The sequence below is a fragment of the Strix aluco genome, chromosome 8 (assembly GCF_031877795.1).
Source record: "Strix aluco isolate bStrAlu1 chromosome 8, bStrAlu1.hap1, whole genome shotgun sequence".
NCBI lineage: Eukaryota > Metazoa > Chordata > Aves > Strigiformes > Strigidae > Strix > Strix aluco.
The window spans coordinates 27165904-27186896 of record NC_133938.1 but is presented as its reverse complement, the minus strand read 5'-3'; the positions used below and the strand labels follow the sequence as shown (position 1 = coordinate 27186896).

The window sequence follows — 20993 nt, the reverse complement described above, 5'->3', positions numbered from 1 at the left end:
AGGGACAGGGAAGTGATCTTACCCCTGTACTCGGCACTGGTGAGGCCACACCTCGATTACTGTGTTCAGTTTTGGGTCCCTCACTACAAAAAGGACATTGAATGACTCGAGCGTGTCCAGAGAAGGGCAACGAAGCTGGTGAAGGGTCTGGAGCACATGTTGTACGAGGAGCGGCTGAGGGAACTGGGGGTGTTTAGTCTGGAGAAGAGGAGGCTGAGGGGAGACCTCATTGCCCTCTACAGCTACCTGAAAGGAGGTTGCAGAGAGCTGGGGATGAGCCTCTTTAGCCAAGTAATAAGCGACAGAACAAGAGGGAATGGCCTCAAGTTGCGCCAGGGAAGGTGTAGACTGGATATTAGGAAGCATTTCTTTCCAGAACGGGTTGTTAGGTGTTGGAATGGGCTGCCCAGGGAGGTGATGGAGTCCCCATCCCTGGAGGTGTTTAAGAGTCGGGTTGACATAGCGCTGAGGGATATGGTGTAGTTGGGAACTGTCAATGTTAGGTTAATGGTTGGACTGGATGATCTTCAAGGTCTTTTCCAACCTAGATGATTCTGTGATAACTTGCTGTGGAGCCTGGATCGCTGGTCAAATACATCTGTCCTTGGCAGAGCGTACCTATTGGATACCCTCTGAGCCTCTCCATGGGGATCTAGACAAGAACTATAGTGCTGCAGAAACTTCTCTGCCCTCTCTTTATTGAGAGGATAAGTATTACTGGACAGTGATCCAGAGCACAACTCTGCAGTCAGTCCTATGTTTTAAAAAATAGTGCAAGGAAATCAACTAACATCTACTTAATTGGTTTTGCTCACACATATATATAAAAATGAATGTGGTGTGTTCACACATGGTAAATCTTGCTTCTCCTGTATTACAGAGTTGAACAATCCTTCTTGATGTTCTTAATCTTAATGAACTTACCTATGATACAAAAATGTCAAACATTGTTTTGCAACTTAATTTTGATTTAATATAAAACATCGGCATAACCTGTTAGACTACAGCTCTGTTAAACTAGTCATAAAATGCAGTTGAAACATGGTACCTGCTTGATATACTTTCATTTTATTACGTGGAACATGCTTCCTCATTTCAGGTAATGATTTTTCTAGCCTAATCTGTGATAAAACTGATAAACTCACAGGTATCTAATGCCGTGTGAAAATAGTTTCTCTAATATATCTTATCAAATCCTGATTTAGTAAAAAATAATGGTTAATAATCTATGATCCCCAAAGCAAACTGTGGGAACTGTTTTGTAAACTCCCATTTATAACTTTTAATGAAGGTGTCCTTAAATGGGAAAAGTAAACCAGAACTACAACATTTTCTTAAAACATGAAAATAAATTTCTTTGCAGCCATGTGTTGCAGTGATTACACACTACATCATTCACTGCTTACTGAGCAACAGACCATAGCACAACTAAAAAGAATAGCTTTTTTGTGTCATTATAGCATTACGACTTTGTATCTTGCTGAAGAGTGTGATTTGTAGTCTAGCAGGTGTATGGGATGTGTTTCTTAAGAGGTAGCACTGGTTTAGGTGATGTGGTGGGGTTTTTGGATGGGATGTACAAATGGGACTTGGCCCACTGGAGCCATTTCAAGTTCTATTCCAATAGTTCTATTCTATTTTACATGAGCCGTAGCTCCAGTGACCATTCCACATTCAGTCTGAGAAAGCTCTAGTACTCGTTCCAAATCCAGTTTGAGAAATTGTATTCTGTTTATTCATTATGGTTTTGTCTCCTAAGTACATAGATGTTACTCTATACCAGTTGAAAAATAAATATTGGAAGTAATTTGTTGCTTTGCTGATTAAGGATACCAGTTAAACTCAGACACCAGAGTGAAAAGAGTAGGTGTATTTTACTGGTGATAACTAAATAATGTAACAGAGTAATACAGGAAAGATGCAGTAAGAAAAGGCAGAATAATGCACCTAAAGCAACAAATAGGAAAATACAGGGTAATGCATCAAATCATTTCTACATGAGAGAGAAAATAGTGATTAAGAAAGATCCATCACCACTTGCATACGTTACCATCATCCAGACCCTCAGATGCTGGGCAGCCCCAGTTGCAGTGAGGATTTGGAGAGCCTGTCCCGGCAAGTGGGAAGTCCTACGCGGTGCCTCTACCCATAGGTGAGGCTTCCAAAGTCACTGTGAGTGGGTCCAGCCTTATATACTAGAGATCAGCAAGCCAGAATAGCTGGCACCTTTGTTTTGAGCAGAAAATTTCTGGTTTCATTCTCCTGTTGGATTCCACCCAAAGTCTGGCCAGGGCTCAGCGGGGGAGACCAAAGGAGTTTCTAACAAGGCCAAATACGTGGCTTCTCAGCCTTGAACAAGGAAGGCTAAACAAGGGAAGTTGGATACATTCTCTCAGCATTTCATCCTCACTACTGATTATAGTCTGTCTAGGCTGCATCTTTTGCTAGTGACCTTACATACTTTGTTAATGACTACATACTAAGTTAGCAGCTTTGGCTTGGGGCCTGTTCAGGCTTCAGTATTTCAATGCTTTAGCACTTTTTACATCAGCATAAGTGGTTGTTATAACTTAGTACAATACCTACTAGCACAATGGTTATCAGTTATAAAATATGCAGGATTCATCTATAGGTCAGCTCTGGCTTGGGCCTGTTGTCCAAGCCCTAGCACTTCATTTGTATAATTCATCATGTTACTAGGTGTTGTAGTATATTTGTGTATTTGACTGTTTTGATACCAAACCATGGAATCATAGAATGGTTTGGGTTGGAAGGGACCTTAAAGCTCATCTAGTCCCAACCCCTGTGCCATGGGCAGGGACACCTTCCACTAGACCAGGTTGCTCAAAGCCCCGTCCAACCTGGCCTTGAACACTGCCAGGGAGGGGGCAGCCACAGCTTCTCTGGGCAACCTGCTCTGGTGTCTCACCACCCTCACAGGAAAGAATTTCTACCTCATATCTTATCTGAATCTACCCTCTTTCAGTTTAAAACCACTAACCCTCATCCTGTCCCTACACTCCCTGATCAAGAGTCCCTCCCCACCTTTCCTGTAGCCCCCTTTAAGTACTGGAAGGCCATTATAAGGTCTCCCCAGAGCCTTCTCTTCTCCAGGCTGAACAACCCCAACTCTCTCAGCCTGTCCTCACAGGGGAGGTGCTCCAGCCCCCTGATCATCTTCGTGGCCTCCTCTGGACCCGCTTGAGCAGGTCCATGTCCTGATGTTGGGTGCCCCCAGAGCTGGACACCGCACTGCAGGTGGGGTCTCAGGAGAGTGGAGTAGAGGGGGAGAATCCCCTCCCTCAAACTGCTGGCCACACTTCTCTTGATGCAACCCAGGATACCATTGACTTTCTGGGCTGCGAGTGCACATTGCTGGCTCATAGTCAGTTTTGCATCCACTGATACCCCCAAGTCCTTCTCCACAGGGCTGCTCTCACTCCACTCATTGCCCAGCCTGTATTTGTGCTTGGGATTGCCCCGACCCATGTGTAGGGCCTTGCACTTGGCCTTGTTCATGAGGTTCGCACAGTCCCACACCTCTCCAGCCTGCCCAGGTCCCTCTGGATGGTACATCCCTGCCCTCCAGTGTGTCAACTGCACTGCAATGTATGCGAAATGTTATAGATATGCTTGTGATATTCGGCATGCTGTGCAGTTCCATCACAAATGGTGGTGTCACTAACATCTTGGAACAGGAAGTTATGAAAGGTGTTGACTTTTACTCAGTTTTGTCAGTCTCGGTACGTGCTACTTACGGGAAGAAAAATGATGCAATTTTGGCTTCTGCAGATTTAAAATGAGATAATGCTTTCTGCCAATGGTGAAGAGTCGTAAGAAAATTCTGAGCATAAAAGATCAGAATAAGCTGTCATGAGAGCTTTCTTCCAGGCCTGAAATCCCAGAATTGGTATCCCCAGGGGATACCGGGCTGTCGGGTTCTGCCAGGCAGCGCTACGCTTCCAGCTTTTGTACTCTTGAGCAGAAGAAATGAACACGGAATGCTGTGAGTGCAGAACCGGGGAGGCCTCCACCCGCTGCAGCTCTTCAGTTGCTCCCGTGAGCAAACAGTGTTACAGGGGCTCTGTGAAGTCCTGCACTCCGCAGCGTCAAGTAGTCTTTGCTTGGTGGTGTTACTGGGTTTTCTTCTTCAGATGCAGAGGTGTGGGAGACATTGGCCTGCCAGCCTTGCACAGCCTCTGAGAAATAGCTAGGCTTTGATGAAAAACAGGCCTTGGAAGAAAGATAAGAAACTGCTGAGTTGTGCCAAGGTGGCAGGGAAAAACAACAGAGAGCTGCAACACTGAACTGTGAGAAGTTACTGCTGCGAGAACAGCGCGTGAATAAGAAGGTGATTGGTCTGCACAGCGCATGTTAGAGTGGTCTCATGCTGATAGGAGAAAAGGTTGATAGCTGTCTAATTGCTGATTTGTTAACTATGAAGTAAGAGCTTTACCGACAGCATCCGAGAGCATAAGTATGTACTGTTGTAACAATAAACTCTCTTTTTCCTTCTGAACTTCATGGAGAGTCCGTACCTCAGTTGCCATAAATGGTGCCCCGTGTGAGGAGGCGATAAGTGTGATCAGCTTGGATCACTCCGGTGGCAAACCCCACAGAACTTAAGAGCTGCTGAAAGGAAGCAGGAGCTGGCATCAATCACCACTGCAGTGTGAGCAAGGTGAGCTGTGAGGAAGCGATGAGTAGTTTAATATCCTCAGAAGAAAATTCAGTGTTTTCACTGATGGAAAGACTGTTAGTTAAAAATAAGGTCCATATTAACCCGCATGTCTTGAAGAGACTTTTACAGTGGGTAGTAGCAGAAATACCGGGAGTTAATGCGGTTACTATATTCACTGTTCCGATATGGGATGAAGCAGGAGTAAGATTATGGGACTGTGCAACGCGAGGGAATCAGGTTGCAACAGAACATTTACACACACGGAGAACTCTTTTTGAGATAATAAAAAGATAAAATAATGAACGCGGCCAGACTGTTAACACAGAGGTTGAGAACACAGAGGGCAAGGACGCATATTCTGAACCCCGGGAGCAAGATTTATATGCTGGGTCTCTAGACTGTGATAATGTTTTAGACCCTGACACTGTAAATTCTAAAAGAGAATCTGGCCTGTGTCCTCCCTTAGCTGGGGATGATCCGTGGGTAAAAGTGAGGCAAGAAACCTTGGCGCAAGGGGATATGGACACGGCAAGAAAGATTATTGCTCCTGTAATTTATGAACCGGGACGTCAGCCACATTGGGAAGGACTGCATTTTTCTGTTATTAAAGAACGACAGAAAAGCGTTAATGAGGACGGGCTTCAAAACTCATTAACAACAGGTATACTGGAGGCCCTGAATGCCAGAAGGACTCCCTCTCTTCAACAGCTAGTGGTGTCAACCCTCGGGGACTCGCCTCCTTAGAATTATGGCAATCTGATGGCACTCACTTTGCTGCATTTGGAACGTTAAAATATGTACTTGTGTCTGTTGATACCTTTTCTGGAGCAGTGTTTGCGTCCTGCCATACAGGTGAAAAAGCACGCGATGTGCGAAAACACTTTTTAGTTGCATTTGCTTCCTTGGGCGTGCCACGACAGATTAAGACAGACAATGGATCTGCTTATGTTTCTTTTTCTCTTTTTTCTTTCTTTCAACAGTGGGGAGTCAAGCAGCTGACCGGCATTCCCCACTTGCCGACCGGACAGGCCATTGTGGAGCGTACACATGGCACGCTAAAGCGTCTGTTGCAACAACAAAAAGGGGGAGATGGAGGGTATCAGTCTACACCTCACGAAAGGTTAAATAAGGCATTATATGTCATGAACGTTTTAAACATTTCCCCTGTCTCACAGGTGCCCACCAATATTGCGTCACTTCTCGCCACAGATACCAGATCAACAAGAAGTCCAGGGCAAGGCTCAAGTGTTAGCAAAAAACCTGGGAAGTGGTAACTGGGAAGGACCAGATCCTTTAATAACCTGGGGAAGAGGTTATGCTTGTGTCTCCACAGGTCACGGTCCCCGGTGGTTACCGGCAAGGTGTGTGCGACCACACCTGAGGCCTGAGAGGCATCTTTTGGTGGACACTCAGGAGCCGGCTGAGGGTGCCCCTGTGCCAACAGTTTGTGGTATCTTCGACTGATCATTCAAGCAGAATGTATGGGTAATGCTTTCTGCTGCAATAGGACAAAATATACTATCTCTGTCCTTAATCACACTACAGCTGTCAACTCTTTTAAGAGAAAAATGCTAACAGTAGTTGCAACTCCTTAATGAAATATATAGGCTTACTAGTCACTAGTGAAAGATGTAGCTTAGACGAAGTGTAGTTATTAATAAGGATGAAATGCTATAGGAATGTGTGTAGTCACCCTTCTTTGTTTAGCGATATTGAGAATTAAGAACTCAAGTGTTTAACCTTATTAGAAACTCCCTTGGTTTTCCCTCCTGAGTGGTGGCCAGGCTCTGGGTGGAACCCAACAGGAGGATGAGATCAGATGTTTCCACTCAAAGAAAAGTGCCATTTATTTTGGCCTGCTGATTTAGAGGCTGGACCTGCTTGCAGCGATTTCGGATGCCTCACCTACGGATGGACACATCATGTAGGCTTTCTGGTTTGCGAGGAAAGGGTACTCTAAATCCTCGCTGCAGCCAGGGTTCCCCGGCAACTGCGGATCTGAATGTTAGTGCCTCATTGATGATGAGACTGCTTGTGTGGTGAAGACGGTGGCAGTGATGAGACCGCTTGTGTGAAAAAGAGGCGTGCTGAATCTGATTTTTTGTGCATCAGCGGGCAGTGTGTGCCTAAGAGAGGGCAGCGTGATGGGATCCGCACTGCCAGGATGGGGCTGACGGAGCGCTGAGTGCTGCCATATGAGAACATGCCGGGCAAATTAAATCAGCAGTGGTCCCCAGTGTATCCCAGTGTATCCCAGTGTCCCGGAAATGTGATGGTGAAAAAGACTGTCCCGCTCCGCGCGCGGGCTGTGTGGGAGCCGCGGGGCGGGGGGGGGCCGGACGCGCGCCGCCTGCTGCCGTTAACAGCTGCTACCTGCAACTGCCGTACCCCGTGCGCACCGGCGGGACGCCCCTGCATGGTCCTTGCTGTGCGCTGGTGACGCTGACGGTACCAGGACCGCGCAACGCCGGCGGCCACGGCACCGGTCGTGAAAAGTCCCTCAACAACCCTCCCCGGGATGCGGCCCCTCCTGCAGGCGGGCAGGGGCGGCTGCGCTCCGGGAGCGCCGCTACCGGCGCTGGCCGTGACCCCCCCCCTCCGCCGCCGCTGGGAGTCACGGCCTCGCCCCTCCCGGCCGTTGCCGACCTGAGGGTGGGGCCGCGTCGCTCCATGGCAACGGGTTCGGCGTCGCCCCCTGGAGGCGGCCGCGGCGGAGCTGCTGCTGCTGCTGCTCCTCAGGCGTTCGCGGCGGGCAACCCGGGGCCTGGCGGCTGGCGAAGGGGTCCTCGCGCGGCTGGCAGAGGGGCCGGGCCGGAGCGGAGCGGCGGCGGCCGGCGGCTCCCGAGCGAAGATGGCGGACGTGCTGAGCGTGCTGCGGCAGTACAACACGCAGAAGAAGGAGATCGTGGTGAAGGGCGACGAGGTGATCTTCGGCGAGTTCTCCTGGCCCAAGAACGTCAAGACCAACTATGTCATCTGGGGGTGAGTGGCGGGGCCGGGGCAGGCGGCGGGCGGCCGCTCGCCCGGGGAAGGGACGGGCGGGGGGCGGAGGGAGAAGTTGCCCCGAAGTTGCGGGGGAGCGCCCGGGGAGCGGGGAGGGGCGTCCCGCCGCCCTTCGCGTCCCGCCGCGTTGTAGGGACCGAGGCGGGCGGGGGCGGGCGGCCTGACCGCCGCCTCCCGGCAGGGCCCCCCGGGAGCGCAGCGGCGCCGGCAGCCGCCTCTCTGCCGGGGCGCGGTGTCCCGGCGGAGCAGCTGTCCGAGCGGCCCGCGCCTCTCGGCGTGCGGCCGGCACCCTTCGCGGCGGGGACGGGGGGCAGGGGGGCGATGCCTGCCTCCCCTGCGCTGCCGGCAGCCCGGTCGGGCAGGGAGGTCTCGCCGGTCCCTTCGGGAGGGTTCCCAGGACCCCCCCCCGGTGAGCGGCCGGCCGGCGCCCCTGCCCGGGGCCGGAGGAGCGGCGGGGCGCGGGCGAGGCCTTTCCCTGGCTCTCGGCCTGTCCGTGTGACCCGGCGGGGCTGCAGGGTCGCCGCGCGGCCGCGTCTTGCAGGCTCATGTTATAAGGTGGCACGGGATGAGATTTTGCGTGGAAACCAGGCGTTCCGTACTTATTGTCTTAGTTTATCCGAGCTACTTCTCTTTTCCGGGAGCTTCGTCCCGGTGAGGAACAGGGAGGTCCAAACCTCTGGGGCTACCTGCGAGCCCTGTTGAGCCGTGCAGGCGCTTCGCTCCTCCTCAGCCTGCTCCTGGCAGAGGCCTCTTCCTGGGCTGGACCTATCGCAGGCTGCTTCCTAGTTGGTCTTATCGCAATAAACAAGTAGAGATAGTGTTTCTGTTGCTTAGCTGAATATATTAGGTAAAACGTTTATTTTTAGAAAACTTTTAGAAAATGAGGTTTTATACCTGTTGAATTTTCTAGTGTGATAGGTATTGCTTACAATGTAAGGAAATTCTTCATTCTCCTTTCTTCTGAATTTAGTAGCTGCTTCTTAATAACCTAACTAGAAGGATTTAAATGAATCTCTTCTAAACCCAAGAGAAAAAATGCTTAGTGTTAAATATCACATAATGAACGTTTCGGGTACTGATCAAAGAGAGTACCTTATCTTGTGAAGCTTAACAGAAAAACAGAAGAACCTGCAGATTTCTCAAAAAACCCCCTTGTAGTCCAGTCAATGTGACCAGGGATTTATGGTTTTTTTTATTTTCATAATTATGACATGAGTGTCAGTATCGATCCAATATTCTGACTTCTAGTTTGAGAAAGAAACCTGTTTGTTTATGTTAACTTGTAGACAGATATTTTAAACTGATTTTACTTTGCACTCTATTTAAAACTAGAAATATGCAATTTCATTACCTATTTCAAGCTTTCAGAAACTCATTTGGGATTTACTTGCACTTCCTGGCTAAGTGGGGGATACTGGTAGCTTAACTGAAGAGGAAGAAAAATATTTGCATAAGCAGTTTTGTTTGAAAATTCTTGAAAAGCCTTAGTTCTATTTTTGCTGAGCACCTGTATAGGCAATGGTGGTTGTTTCCTTGCTACAAGTTGCTTTTCCAAGCAGTACGAAGTAATGGTTAACTAGACAGACAAGTTTCATTGCTCTTCTGTAGGGAGCAGAGAAACTGATATGCCAGCCTAACTCTACTACTGCTTAGGAGAGCTTGAAATAGGCCCAGAAATTGTTTACAAAAGACAAAAAGACAGCATCTGGAGAGAAAAACTTTATTATGTACATTCAGGCAGCTTTATCTTCATGGTCGAGAAGGAACTGTGGGTGAACAGAGGGTACTGTGAGCAGAACTGCTGCAGTAGCCTCTTAATAGCTGTTTGTATCCTCATCTCTTGTGATAGGTATGTTGTAGAATTTAGAGAGTTTTTGTTGAAGTAACTTACCAAATCTTGGTTTAGACCAGTGCCTTCTGAACTTTTGGTAGTACCACACTGCTATCCATTCCCAAAGTTTCTTGTGAACCACTGTGGAATTATGTCTAATCTTTAAATTGAAGACACTGTAAAAATGAGACCAGTTCTGCAAGCCATATTCAATAGCTTTGGCACCACAGTTTAGGAGCTGTTAATTTATGTAATTGTTGGACTTAAACAGGAACTCATGAGGAACATATTCAAAAACTTTTAAGATTTAAAACCTTTTATACTCAGGTGGCTTGACAGGATCCAAACCGTGCTTGCACTGAGTAATTGTTAGTGGCTTAATGTTTCATGAAGCAAACCTTGACTTCTGTTTTAGGTGTCCACAGCACGGTTGCTGTAATTGCATCTCTGCTGCCAGTCTGGAGAGAGTAATGCAAGTCCAAACAGCCGTGGTGGCATTCTGTCCCTGCTAGAATTAGAAGTAGTCCCACTAGACATTTAACACTGTGTCTCCTTGGGCAGCTAAACTGGCTGAAATCGTCAGTGCTGCCCTGTGCTGCCTTCTCGCTTTGCTAGTGCAAGTGTCAGCCAAACAGTGAATTGATCTGAGGAACTACACCAAGTTAAAAGTAAATGGGGGGGGGGGCGGAAGAAAAGCAGAAGTTAATTTTAATCCAGGTTAGTTTCCAGGTGATAATTATATGAATACCCCTGCTGGCATTTGAAGAGGGCTAGATGGTCTAAGATTAAGTGTTTTGTGTGTTTTGATCTAATGACTGATATGTGGCCCCTGAAGAGTGATTATAGAATCTGTTTCAAAACAGAGGGAAGGAATCAATCTAAGGGAGAAACTTATTTGCTTTGTTTACCCACCAGAGGGGCTTGTATGCACAGCTGAGTGAGAAGTTTTTAAACAGTGAGCAGCTGGTCATGGGTATTGTAATTTGTGTGACACACTGCATGCCTAGTCTTGTGTATTTTTAAAGATTACTGCTTTCTGTTGTGGATGAAACACAGGCCTTTAGTACCTCTATAAAAATGCATGCTTTGAAACATGAAAGAGGAAATGAAGCAGTTAAAAATGAATAAACTCCTTCTGACCCTAGGTTGAGGGTGGATGGATGAGCAGGAAAGAAATTTCTGGTGTTAAAAACAAGCAGGTGAAACTTTCTGTCTTGCATTATGTAAGCATTTTCTCCTTTTTTTAAGATGGAGTTTCATTTTTTTTTAAGAGATGCAACTCTTAATAGCCATTAAAGAAAAAAACGTGAGTACTGGAGTTTTTGAGGTCTGATTCTTAAGGTTTTAATTCTTAAGTAATTGATGCCATTACTAAATATAGGAAATAAGAGAATTAATTTATTTTGCTACTTTGTGAATTGAACTAAGCTACTTTCAGATCCAGCTTGCTTTTAGTTCTCTATTTATGCAGCAGGTTCTTTCTGTCTGGAAAATCAGAAAGGAACACAAACTGACGCTGAAATTTCAATTTAGACTTAGATTTTTCTCCTTGCATGTAATTGCTTGTCCATCTGATGCTTTCCCTTTAGTGTGCGATATCTTGTCCTCCTAATAAAACATCCTCTTAGAACCATAATGAGGATGGGGATTTCTTGTGTGTGTGGTTTAAGTGATGAAGTACCAGCTGTGCCCTGGTGAGCTTTGACAATGCCTGTGGCTTTGTAATACTGTATTTTCAAATTAATAGATAACTGTTCAGTACTTGTTTTCTAAATTATGCCATTTATTGCTAAATATTGCTAAAAACTTGAATAGAAGACCAGCTGGACTTTTTACATAATGTTTGGTGGATATGATACACTTCAAAGAAATAATGAGTTATTCTGAAGTGAGATAATCTAAAATGTTTGTTTTAAAATGAAGTGACAACTGTATCATGTGACATAGACTTCACTGCAGAGCCAAGTCTATGCGGTGAAAGCTTTTGTTTCCATCAGTGGTCTGAATATGTTTAGATACCACCTTGTCAAAATAGCAGTGAAACAGTAAAATACTCAAATGATTCCTTGCTGAGGAATCCTGTTCTGTTGGCTGTAATTTTGAAGCCAGCTTTTAGCTTCTTAGCAGTTGAAAGTCTCTTCCCTTTCCTCAGCAGTAAAGCATACACGCACACCCCCACCCCATGCAGACTTAAGTTTTCACAGGGAAGAAACAGCGATAGAAAGATCCTTTATTCTACCGTTCTCCTGGTATTTTGAATCACTTTTCTCTGCATTTTATTCATGTATTGGTTTTCTCAGGCATCATTATGAAAGTAACATTTTAACCTGAACAGATTATTGGACACCTTCAATCTAGATAATTTCAGAAAAGTAATTGCAAGAAAAGCAGTAGTGGCATTATATCCACAGTCTGCAGAAAACAGATTTACACTTCTGTTGCATTTAGTAGATGTCTGTGTAGCTCTCTCAGGTTCAAGAAAGTTATGGTTGAGTATTTTTCGTTTCTCTCCCCTCCCCCAGTGAGGCTGGCACTTCTGTGGTGAGTGTTTTGATGCTGATGGTGAGCTATGAGTAAAGCCGCTGTACTTGGAGGGAAAAATCCTTCTTATGGTTTTAATGGAAGTATTTCTTCCTGAAATCTCTGGCTTGATCAAAGTTCTGTGCTAGTCTTAAAATTTACAGTTTTGGCCTGTTTTTCTGGTGCGTCATCTTCCTCAGGCATTGAGGTGAGCCGGCTGGCTGGGGACGGGGTCTGGCAGGTCCCAGGCCTGGGCAGTGGAATCCCAGGTCCTGTTGGGGGCTGTGAAAGTGATGGAAAAGTCCTTCCTCAGAGCAGCTCAAGAATTTAGGGGGCAGGTTTTGTTTTGAAACTGGGACAGGCATTACTTCCCCTGCATATTCTTCTAGTAACAGCATAAAGGGGTGAATGTGTGTGTGAGGAGGGAATTATGTTCAGTGCACATGGAGCCAAACTGAAACTATGGTTTTTGTTTGGCCTTGCTTTGTGGGATTGTTTTTTTTTCAAATTGTTACATGGAACAGATTCCTTCTTAGATTTAAAAAGCATCTCTTTCCAACAAGCTGTTTTGAAGCTGAGATTGAACTTGATGCTGTTGTGTTGTTCTGAAGTGGTCTGACTTCACTATGGTGTTTCATTGTGATTCTGTAGTCCATTTTGGTTTTGCTAGTTTTCTGTGCAATTAGTTCCTAGTCGCTTCATATTTTGACCTTTTGATACCATTTTGAACCTTTTGCTCTCTAGACTTCATGACGTTTGTGTATTCTGAGTTCTTAACTGTGCTTTCTGTAGTGGTGAAAATTCTGTCCTGTTATACCTGAGGAGCACATAATACTTTTTTTTTTCATTTGCATTTCAGTTAAATTCCTCTAGCTGTCCCAAATAAGGTAGACAGTTCCTTTGATATTCAGAATAAATATGTTTGAGATGTAGAAGAATGTGTTCTTACGGTTTCCCAAGTCTTGCTTCTTGTGTATTTTACAACCTATCCAGCTCTTATTTTTGACAGTTTTTATAATAGGTTCAGTAAAGAGGCTGCAAGAACGTATATCCCTCGCTTGTATTTGTTAACACAATTGATAGATCGCTAGGTTGGCAATAGCCTGATAATAATATTACTATTTCCTTTTTGAACTGTCATCTGGAAAGAAAAGAGAACTTTGCTAAAAAAGTGTGTGCATGAGAGAAGGGGAGATTAAATGTTAAAACCTTTTGTTTCGTGATTTTGCAGGACTGGGAAGGAGGGCCAACCCAGGGAATACTACACTTTGGATTCTATCTTGTTTCTACTCAATAATGTGCACCTTTCACACCCTGTTTATGTCCGCCGTGCTGCAGTAAGTAGACCATGTAAAATTTTATTTTGTCTTGTTTGTGTTAAGTAGTATGTGCATAGTTATTTTCAGGGAATGTTAGTAGCATTTTAAGTGTATGAATTTGGGGAAAGGGAAAAACATGGGCAGTTAACTAAGTGTGTGTGTGTGTATTTAAAAAAGAACCCTTCTACACAGGGCTCAAATGACAGTCTGTGTCAAGGTGGAGTATTTCCTTGACAATTCACTTCCCAACAGATTATCCCTTCAAACCACCAAACTGCATTTACAATAAGAGTGTGCCACCCAAGTATTAACAGTAATGGCAGCATTTCTTCTGGAATTCTATAGTCATGGTTGTCTCCCAGCTCTATTTCAGAAGTACTTTTGTCCATCTGTCCTCTGTTGTGTGATCCTGATCTAGATGATCCTTTAGTGCCAGAGGTTGCAAGGATCTACAAAACAGAAAATTATGGCAAAATAGCTTTGGAGTGGACTTGGAAGTAGGCAATCTAATGAAAGAAATTACTGGATAAGCTCTACAAATAAAGGTTGGGGAATTCTGAAAGAGGAAGTCCTTTTGATTTGCATTTGACTGCTTTCTATGAGCCCATGCTTTGTCTTCCCCTGTGCCACATGGTTACCTGATACAACAGAGCTGCGTGTTGTACATACTTGGAAAAACAAAATTGAAATATTCGACTTCTGCGTACCAACATAGACTCCTGGCAAAGTGTGTGTGTTAAAAGCTAGTTCTCAATCTTATTTTCAAGTTTGAAGTGAAGGAGGAAGAAAGCTGTCCTCTCTTTCAGTTTTATAGCAGACAACATGTTTCATTTTGTGTAGCTGAGCATTCTCTAGGAAGTAATTGCATTTTTAAGCTTGATAGTTATGCTTTCTTGGGAGACAGGACATGCATTCCTGTCTTTGTGTGAATGAGTAGTTTTTAATAAAAGTGAAGAATCTTCAGCAGAGACTTTCTGAGGGAATAACAGTTTAATATCAAGTCTGCTGTCTTTTCAGACTGAAAACATTCCTGTAGTAAGAAGACCTGATAGGAAAGACTTGCTTGCATACCTAAATGGTGAAACATGTGAGTGATGCTTTCTTTTTGCCTAGACACAGTGTTCTTTACTGCTTTGTATTTATGCCACAAGTGAGGGGTAGGAGGGGAAGGGTGGTTAACGATGGTCAGCTTGCAGCTTAACTGAGTATGTTCAGACTTCTCAAATGAAGTTAGGTTTTCTTTTATTTTTGTTTTTTGTTCTGAACATAACTATTTTTATGGCGCTTAGATGCGAGCTACATTCCTACATGCATGTTTAGAAGTGAGCTACTTTTTAATTATTAGCAACATCATTTGGTTAATGGTTACATTTTAGAATGATTAGTGTTTATTTTTTCCTTCTCTGGACTGTGGGAAGCTTTTGGTAGTGCATTGATCTTGATGCAGTAAGTGTGTGGGATAAAATCTTCAGTATAGTAAAAAATACCAAATCACTGCTTTGTCAGTCTGGCAGATTTGCCTAGTATTCCATCATCTTAAAATTTTTGTTAACAATAGTAAGAGAAAAGAGGTTTCTCTGAGGGAAAGATAAATATGGTTTGCTTTTGTAAGTTGCTCTGTTTTGTAGGTGGTCTTAGAATTTTAAGTATACTGAAACATGAGATTATTTCTGTAACATGAGCAGCAGACCATTTTTGGTGTATATTTTAATGGGACCAACAGGTTGTCTTTATTCCAAAAACTAGACAGACTAGTAGACCTTGATTCCAGGTTATAAAGTAATTATCTTTGTGACTCTGTTTTCTTTTATGTGGTATATACAGATCATAAAATCACTGACTAATTTATATTGGAAGGGACCACAGAAGGTCATCTGGTTCAATCTCCTTTTCAAAGAAGGGCTAAATGAGCAACCTGATCTAACTTCATATTCAGTCAGGTTCTGAATATCTCCAGTTCCAGTGTTTGACTGCCTTTTCTACCTAATATATAGTTAGAATTTCCGTTGTTGCAAATTGTCCTTCTTCCTTTTATACCTAAATACTTTTGCAAATCTTTTGTATTTAAATGAAATGTTGTGTTTGGTTCCAGCAACCTCATCAAGCATAGACAGAAGTGCTCCACTTGAAATTGGTCTTCAACGGTCTACTCAAGGTACAGTTTAACTAAAAAATAACTTTGAGGTTTATTTTATGGAAGTGTACTACAGTCTTGCATTTTTAATGTCCTCTTTTTCTTGTAGTTAAAAGAGCAGCAGATGAAATATTAGCAGAAGCAAAGAAACCAAGAATAGAGGTAATGACAGTAACTGTCATCAATACAAATTGGGGGTGGTGGTAAATTACAGTATTTATCTGTTTTTGTAGCAATTCAGCTGGGCTACACTCTGGGTGCACACTTCTGTTAGTGTGAACGTGAACTGGAAGGAGTTAGTATTCAAGCCTCTGATTTAAACTTAGAATTTTAGTTGCTAGATGTATGTTGTAGTATGAAAGGGGAAAGCTTGACCACGTATCTGTAAGTACCTGTTGCGTTATAACCTGTCTGCTAAGAGCTATGGGATTGGAATAAAAGTGATGTTTAATGACAGTTATGGTTATTTGCCATCCATGAGTTGACATTATAACTTAAAAGCCAGTCTTACCCTCTATCAGTGGATACTTACTTGTTTTACCTGCAAATTTAGTCCCTTTATAGCAGTATTTGAAACTATCCCCGTGATTACTATTTTTTGAAGCTGTGTCTTAGGTAATTAATTTAACAGTGCATTTTCACAAGTGCCTCTTGAATAGAAGCAATGTGTCTAGTTATTATGCACAGAGTTACTTAACTCTGCCTGGTTTTAAAAACTGACTTGCTGTTTTTCTTGATACGTATTTTTTAAAAACACTGTGTTCATCCAGTTGTCTCCTCTGTGAGTTATTATTAATCTGGCTGTATATATTTTCATAGTACTGAGGCTTTAGATTTCTTCTTAGTAGAAGAGTTATCAAAATACATGAATTTCCTTGTTCATGAATTGGATTTGAAGGTTATTTGTGCTTAGCTATAACTGCATAAAAATCACAAAAACTTTACACGTTCTTAATGGCACATGAGCAGATGATTGCTCTGAGATGACCTGTTGGTGATCTATAGATTTTTGTTCTACATTCCCCTGTGTGGTTGTGATGCCACTATGTTTTGAAACTGTAGATCTTCACCATTATAATTTGGAGAATCAAGAATTCTGCATATGATCCGAATGAGCTTATGCCCATCTTCTCTTTGTTTCCTTGCTGCTCCAGCAGCTCAGAGTGTGTAAAATCTGTTTAAAGTTATTTGGAGATTATTCTGGTGTAGAGATTCCACTTCTGTCCTGATACATGGCCACGACTGGTTTTGCTGTTGTTCAGCCTTTCCAAACAGCCTTTTAGCAATAGGACAGGCTTCGTGCTGATTTAAGTTTTGTGAGGAAACAGGACAGATTGAACACAAGTGCTACCAGCATTAAGTAGCTGAAAAGATGGCATAAAATTACATCTTTCTACTGCATGCTCAAGTTACACGTCTGTCTCAAACCTGATTTAAGTAACTAGAGGCATCCTTACTCTTTTTTTTGTATTTACTAGGAATGCCATTTATAAAAGTTCTGCGACAAGATTTAACAGTTCTGAGCAGTTCTTTTCTTTAAAAACGTCGCTGATTAAATATCAGGGCAAACTTGAGTGTCTGATAAATTAACCTTAAATATGTGTGTGTGTGTATGTATTGTCCTACCTGAATGTGTGCGTTGTTTGCCAGCTTTAAGTTCTCTGATTTTTCTATTGTTCTCAATTGTCTGAGCAAGATTCTTTGAGGGAATGGTAGTTTCCTTTTCATTATTCTAATTACACTTTGTGATTCTTGAGAGGAAATCTTCAATAGCTGTACAGTTAATACTAGTGTGCAGATAAAAAATAATTGGAAATAAAGATAGTCCTTGCAAATGTAAAAAAAAAAAATATCTGAATAGCTTTAGTTGTATTTTTTTTTAAAGAGAATGCACAAAAAATTAAACGTTACTGTTACTGCTAGGATGAAGAGTGTGTGCGCCTTGACAAGGAGCGGTTGGCAGCTCGGTTGGAAGGACATAAAGAAGGTATCGTGCAAACGGAGCAGATCAGGTAGGAATACTTTTTCTTATGGGTAATGCTTAATTAAAGGACTGATAACAATTCTTGTGCTATTCAAAGCAGCTGATTTACTTCTGTCCAACAGCTCTCAGTGGAAGTCTCCCTCCCTTAGGTGCTGTCATTAATAATGTCTGAGGAGGCAGAACTTCATGCCTGGTCAGATTCCTGGTCTTGAGTGAGAGTTCAAATGTCATGACATGAGATTTGGTTTGTCTTCAGAAGTTAGCAGACAGTTGTCTTTTCTTCCCACCGAGTCTGCCATTTCTGCTTTCTTCTGCTGTGGTGTTTAGCTGAGCAGTCGAATAAAATGTGCAGAATTGCAAGGGGAAGCTGATTATCTCTCTATTTCAAAGAAAAATATCCTGTGTTGAGTAATGTCTTGCATGCAAAAGGAGGGAAACATTGTGAGAACAGATCAAAGGGTAACATAATCTCTGTTTGATTCCCTACAGAGGTGAGCTGCCCTGAAGAGGCAGTAGGCTAGCAGAGGATAATGCACTGTCATTGCCAGAAGTAGTAACCAGTATTCACGTGCTTAAAAACTTGCCCATCACCTTTCCTCTTCCGTTGTATCCATCTAGAATTTTGCAAAGAATGACAGCTGGTTTTGAGTCTTACACCATATCTTCCCAAAGCCAAGCAGAGAGGAAGTGAAATTCTTGCAGGATCTTGTTGATGCTGAAGATCTTGGGCTTAGTAGGATACCAGACTCTAGTAGTTCATTTTCAAATGCTGCCTGAGTTCAGAAGTCTTAAAGTAAAGGTAGCTGCTTAATTTTTTTGGTGTGTCAGCTCCAATAATGTAAAATGGGAGTCATCCTTCCTACAGTTAAGGTGTTTAAGTATGAATTAATGTACTGCTTTGTCTGCATTGGATTTTGCAGATAAATAGTTTCATTTGATAGACCAACTGCATTCTTGAGAAATTTCTCTCTTGAACATAAACAATACTGTGAATGCCTGTCTGTCCTTTACTGGGATTAAATTTAAGAGTTAGCCTTGCAAACAATTAATGCAGCAGAGTTGAGATATTTATAGAATCCATAATTACACCTAACCACATGAAAAATACCTATTTTGAATGTCTTCTTCCTCTGTCTTTTGTATAGGTATACTTAAAAGGAAACTGAAGGGAAAAAAAAGAATCTGATTGATATGCCTGACTTAAAATCAGAAAGTACACATGTTGTTTTATATAAACTAATAATTGGGATACTAGCTTGAGTGTGTCACAACTTTGTTTTGGAGTTCTGAGACAATGCTGCAGTAAGGATTACTGAATATTATTTGTAATTACTTTGTATTCTGTATTTACAGATACTTTTTTTTAATGCTAAATGTAAAAGACTGCCCTTTTTTAAAAAGTTCAAATAACATTTACAGGAAGTGAGTTTGAACTCTGTGCTTGTTACTGTTGTTACTTTGTTTAACAGCAACACAAAAAAATTCCCTTTCCAATACTTTAGTTGTAAAAGGAGAATACTTCACAACCACTATTTGTTGTATTAATTTTTCAATGTAATCTCAAAAAAAAAAAAATCAGAGAAAATTGAATCGGGTATGTGCAGTTAGGATTGTGCAATTCAGTCCTTATTTGTTCCGCAGCTCATCTGCGAACAATAGGGCGTGCCGTTTAGCAACCAAATTCTGTGTTCACAATTAAAAGTGAACAGATAAAGGTGTTGCACTCCTGGACTGAACTGAGCTACCTCAAACACAGATTAATGTGGACAAAGTTCCTACCATCTGTTGTTTGTTTGGCCTACATGCTCTGAAAAGGTAGCACATCTTCCGAGTGGCCAGGTCCCTGTAACAGCACCTCAGCTAAAATCTAGATTAATGTTTTGAAAACCTCAGAGCAGCCAGGGATTGATTGACTAGACATCAAATTGTAATCCACTAAAAGTAATGGGGAGCTGAAATTCAGGTGATGTAAATGGAAGTGTTAGTCTTGATGCTTTACATTTGCAATCTTTACTTCTGCTTGTTACAGTTGAGATTATTTGATGGTTTTTGTGCTAATACTGGAATGGAATCTTTTGTCAGAAGTTTGATTCACATGCCCAAAACAACAATGCCAAGCTCATGTAATCTTCAGGTATCTGTAAGGTGACTATTTTATGATTTATAGCATAGCCATAAACTTTAAGCAGGATGAAGGTACTCATTCACAGATTCTTTCAGAAGAATTGTTTGTACAATTATTCAGTCTTTTCTGTTATTTCTGTTTATTTAGGTCCTTGTCTGAAGCCATGTCAGTGGAAAAAATTGCTGCTATCAAAGCAAAAATCATGGCCAAGAAAAGATCTACTATCAAAACTGATCTGGATGACGACATAACTGCTCTTAAACAGAGAAGTTTTGTTGATGCTGAAGTGGATGTAACCAGAGATATTGTCAGCAGGGAGAGAGTATGGAGGACAAGAACTACCATCTTGCAAAGCACAGGCAAGGTAATGCTCTCGATACCAAGCTATTTTTATGATCCAAATGACAAACCACATTTTCTGTTACCAGTATCTCTATCTTGCTGACTATAGCTGGCTGGGAGGGGTTATACTTAGTGTTCTGGGTAAAAGTATGCTTGGAGGGCTGTTGGCACAGTGACGGAAGAGTTTGTTCTTACCTCATTACAGTTAGGCCTAAAATGTATCCCAGAATACTTGCTGCAGCCATTTAAAAGATACCAAGTAACTGCTTCGTTGCTCTTAAACAAAGCTGGCTTGAGCTGTACAATTGGGAGGGCTGTGTGGAAGTACCTGTGGGTTTGAAACTGGCAAAAGTGGGCGGTCACTGATAGAAGTAGCAACATGTGTACACTGAAAGTCTAAAGACTGCTCAGCTGTGAAAAATGCCAAAGTAGTAAGTAGAGAAAATGCTAAAATGAACAAACCCAGAAAGTGTTACCATGAGGGGGCTTTTCTGTATATTTTTGTCCCTTCATGCTTCTTTAATCCCTGTCTTTAACTGCAATTGGTTATGTGCCATCCCAACCGTTGTTGCAAGCTTGACAGCTTGCTCTCTTTGGACAGTTAGGCTTTCTTTATTGCAGTCATACTTGGCACTAAATTTCGCAAGGAAGCAGTAAGTTTCTGAAACACTGCAAATGTGTGTTTTCCTGAGTTTATTGTTGAGTTGCATCCTTTGCCTTCACTACTTCAAGTACTGTCACAGGAAAATGATGTTTAAAAGTAAATGAAGTCCCAGTTTTCATTTATCTTATTTTTAACAGTATTTTACATAGCGTTCATTTTCACAACCTGGTCTCGTGGCATTAGTGGTAGAATAACTTCATTCATGAGTTCTGGGGTAATTACTGGGTACGTGGCATGTGCCTGCATGCCACATGCAGAGTGAGTGTTGCTTCCTTGAGTCTGTGAGATTTGTAGCAATCTCACTGCTGAACAGTTGATAAATGGGTAAAAGCCTTTAATGTTTTAGTCATCAGAAATGTTTATACTGAAGGAATCTGGGTAGCTTTTTCT

At 42.7% G+C, this 20993-nt stretch overlaps 1 protein-coding gene and 1 pseudogene across 1 annotated transcript in view; both read left to right on the top strand.

Annotated features, from left to right (window-relative positions):
* The first annotated feature begins 7472 nt into the window (after positions 1–7472).
* CDC73 (cell division cycle 73) overlaps positions 7473–20993 on the top strand; it is a 112000-nt gene continuing 98479 nt past the window's right edge. The window contains exons 1-7 of the mRNA XM_074832759.1: positions 7473–7663; positions 13267–13372; positions 14372–14441; positions 15447–15509; positions 15598–15650; positions 17412–17500; positions 19745–19961. Coding sequence (XP_074688860.1) covers positions 7533–7663; positions 13267–13372; positions 14372–14441; positions 15447–15509; positions 15598–15650; positions 17412–17500; positions 19745–19961 — 729 coding nt within the window. The 5' untranslated portion in view covers positions 7473–7532. The remainder of the gene's footprint in view (positions 7664–13266; positions 13373–14371; positions 14442–15446; positions 15510–15597; positions 15651–17411; positions 17501–19744; positions 19962–20993) is intronic.
* Positions 13445–13864, top strand: LOC141926265 (ubiquitin-conjugating enzyme E2 D2 pseudogene; annotated as a pseudogene).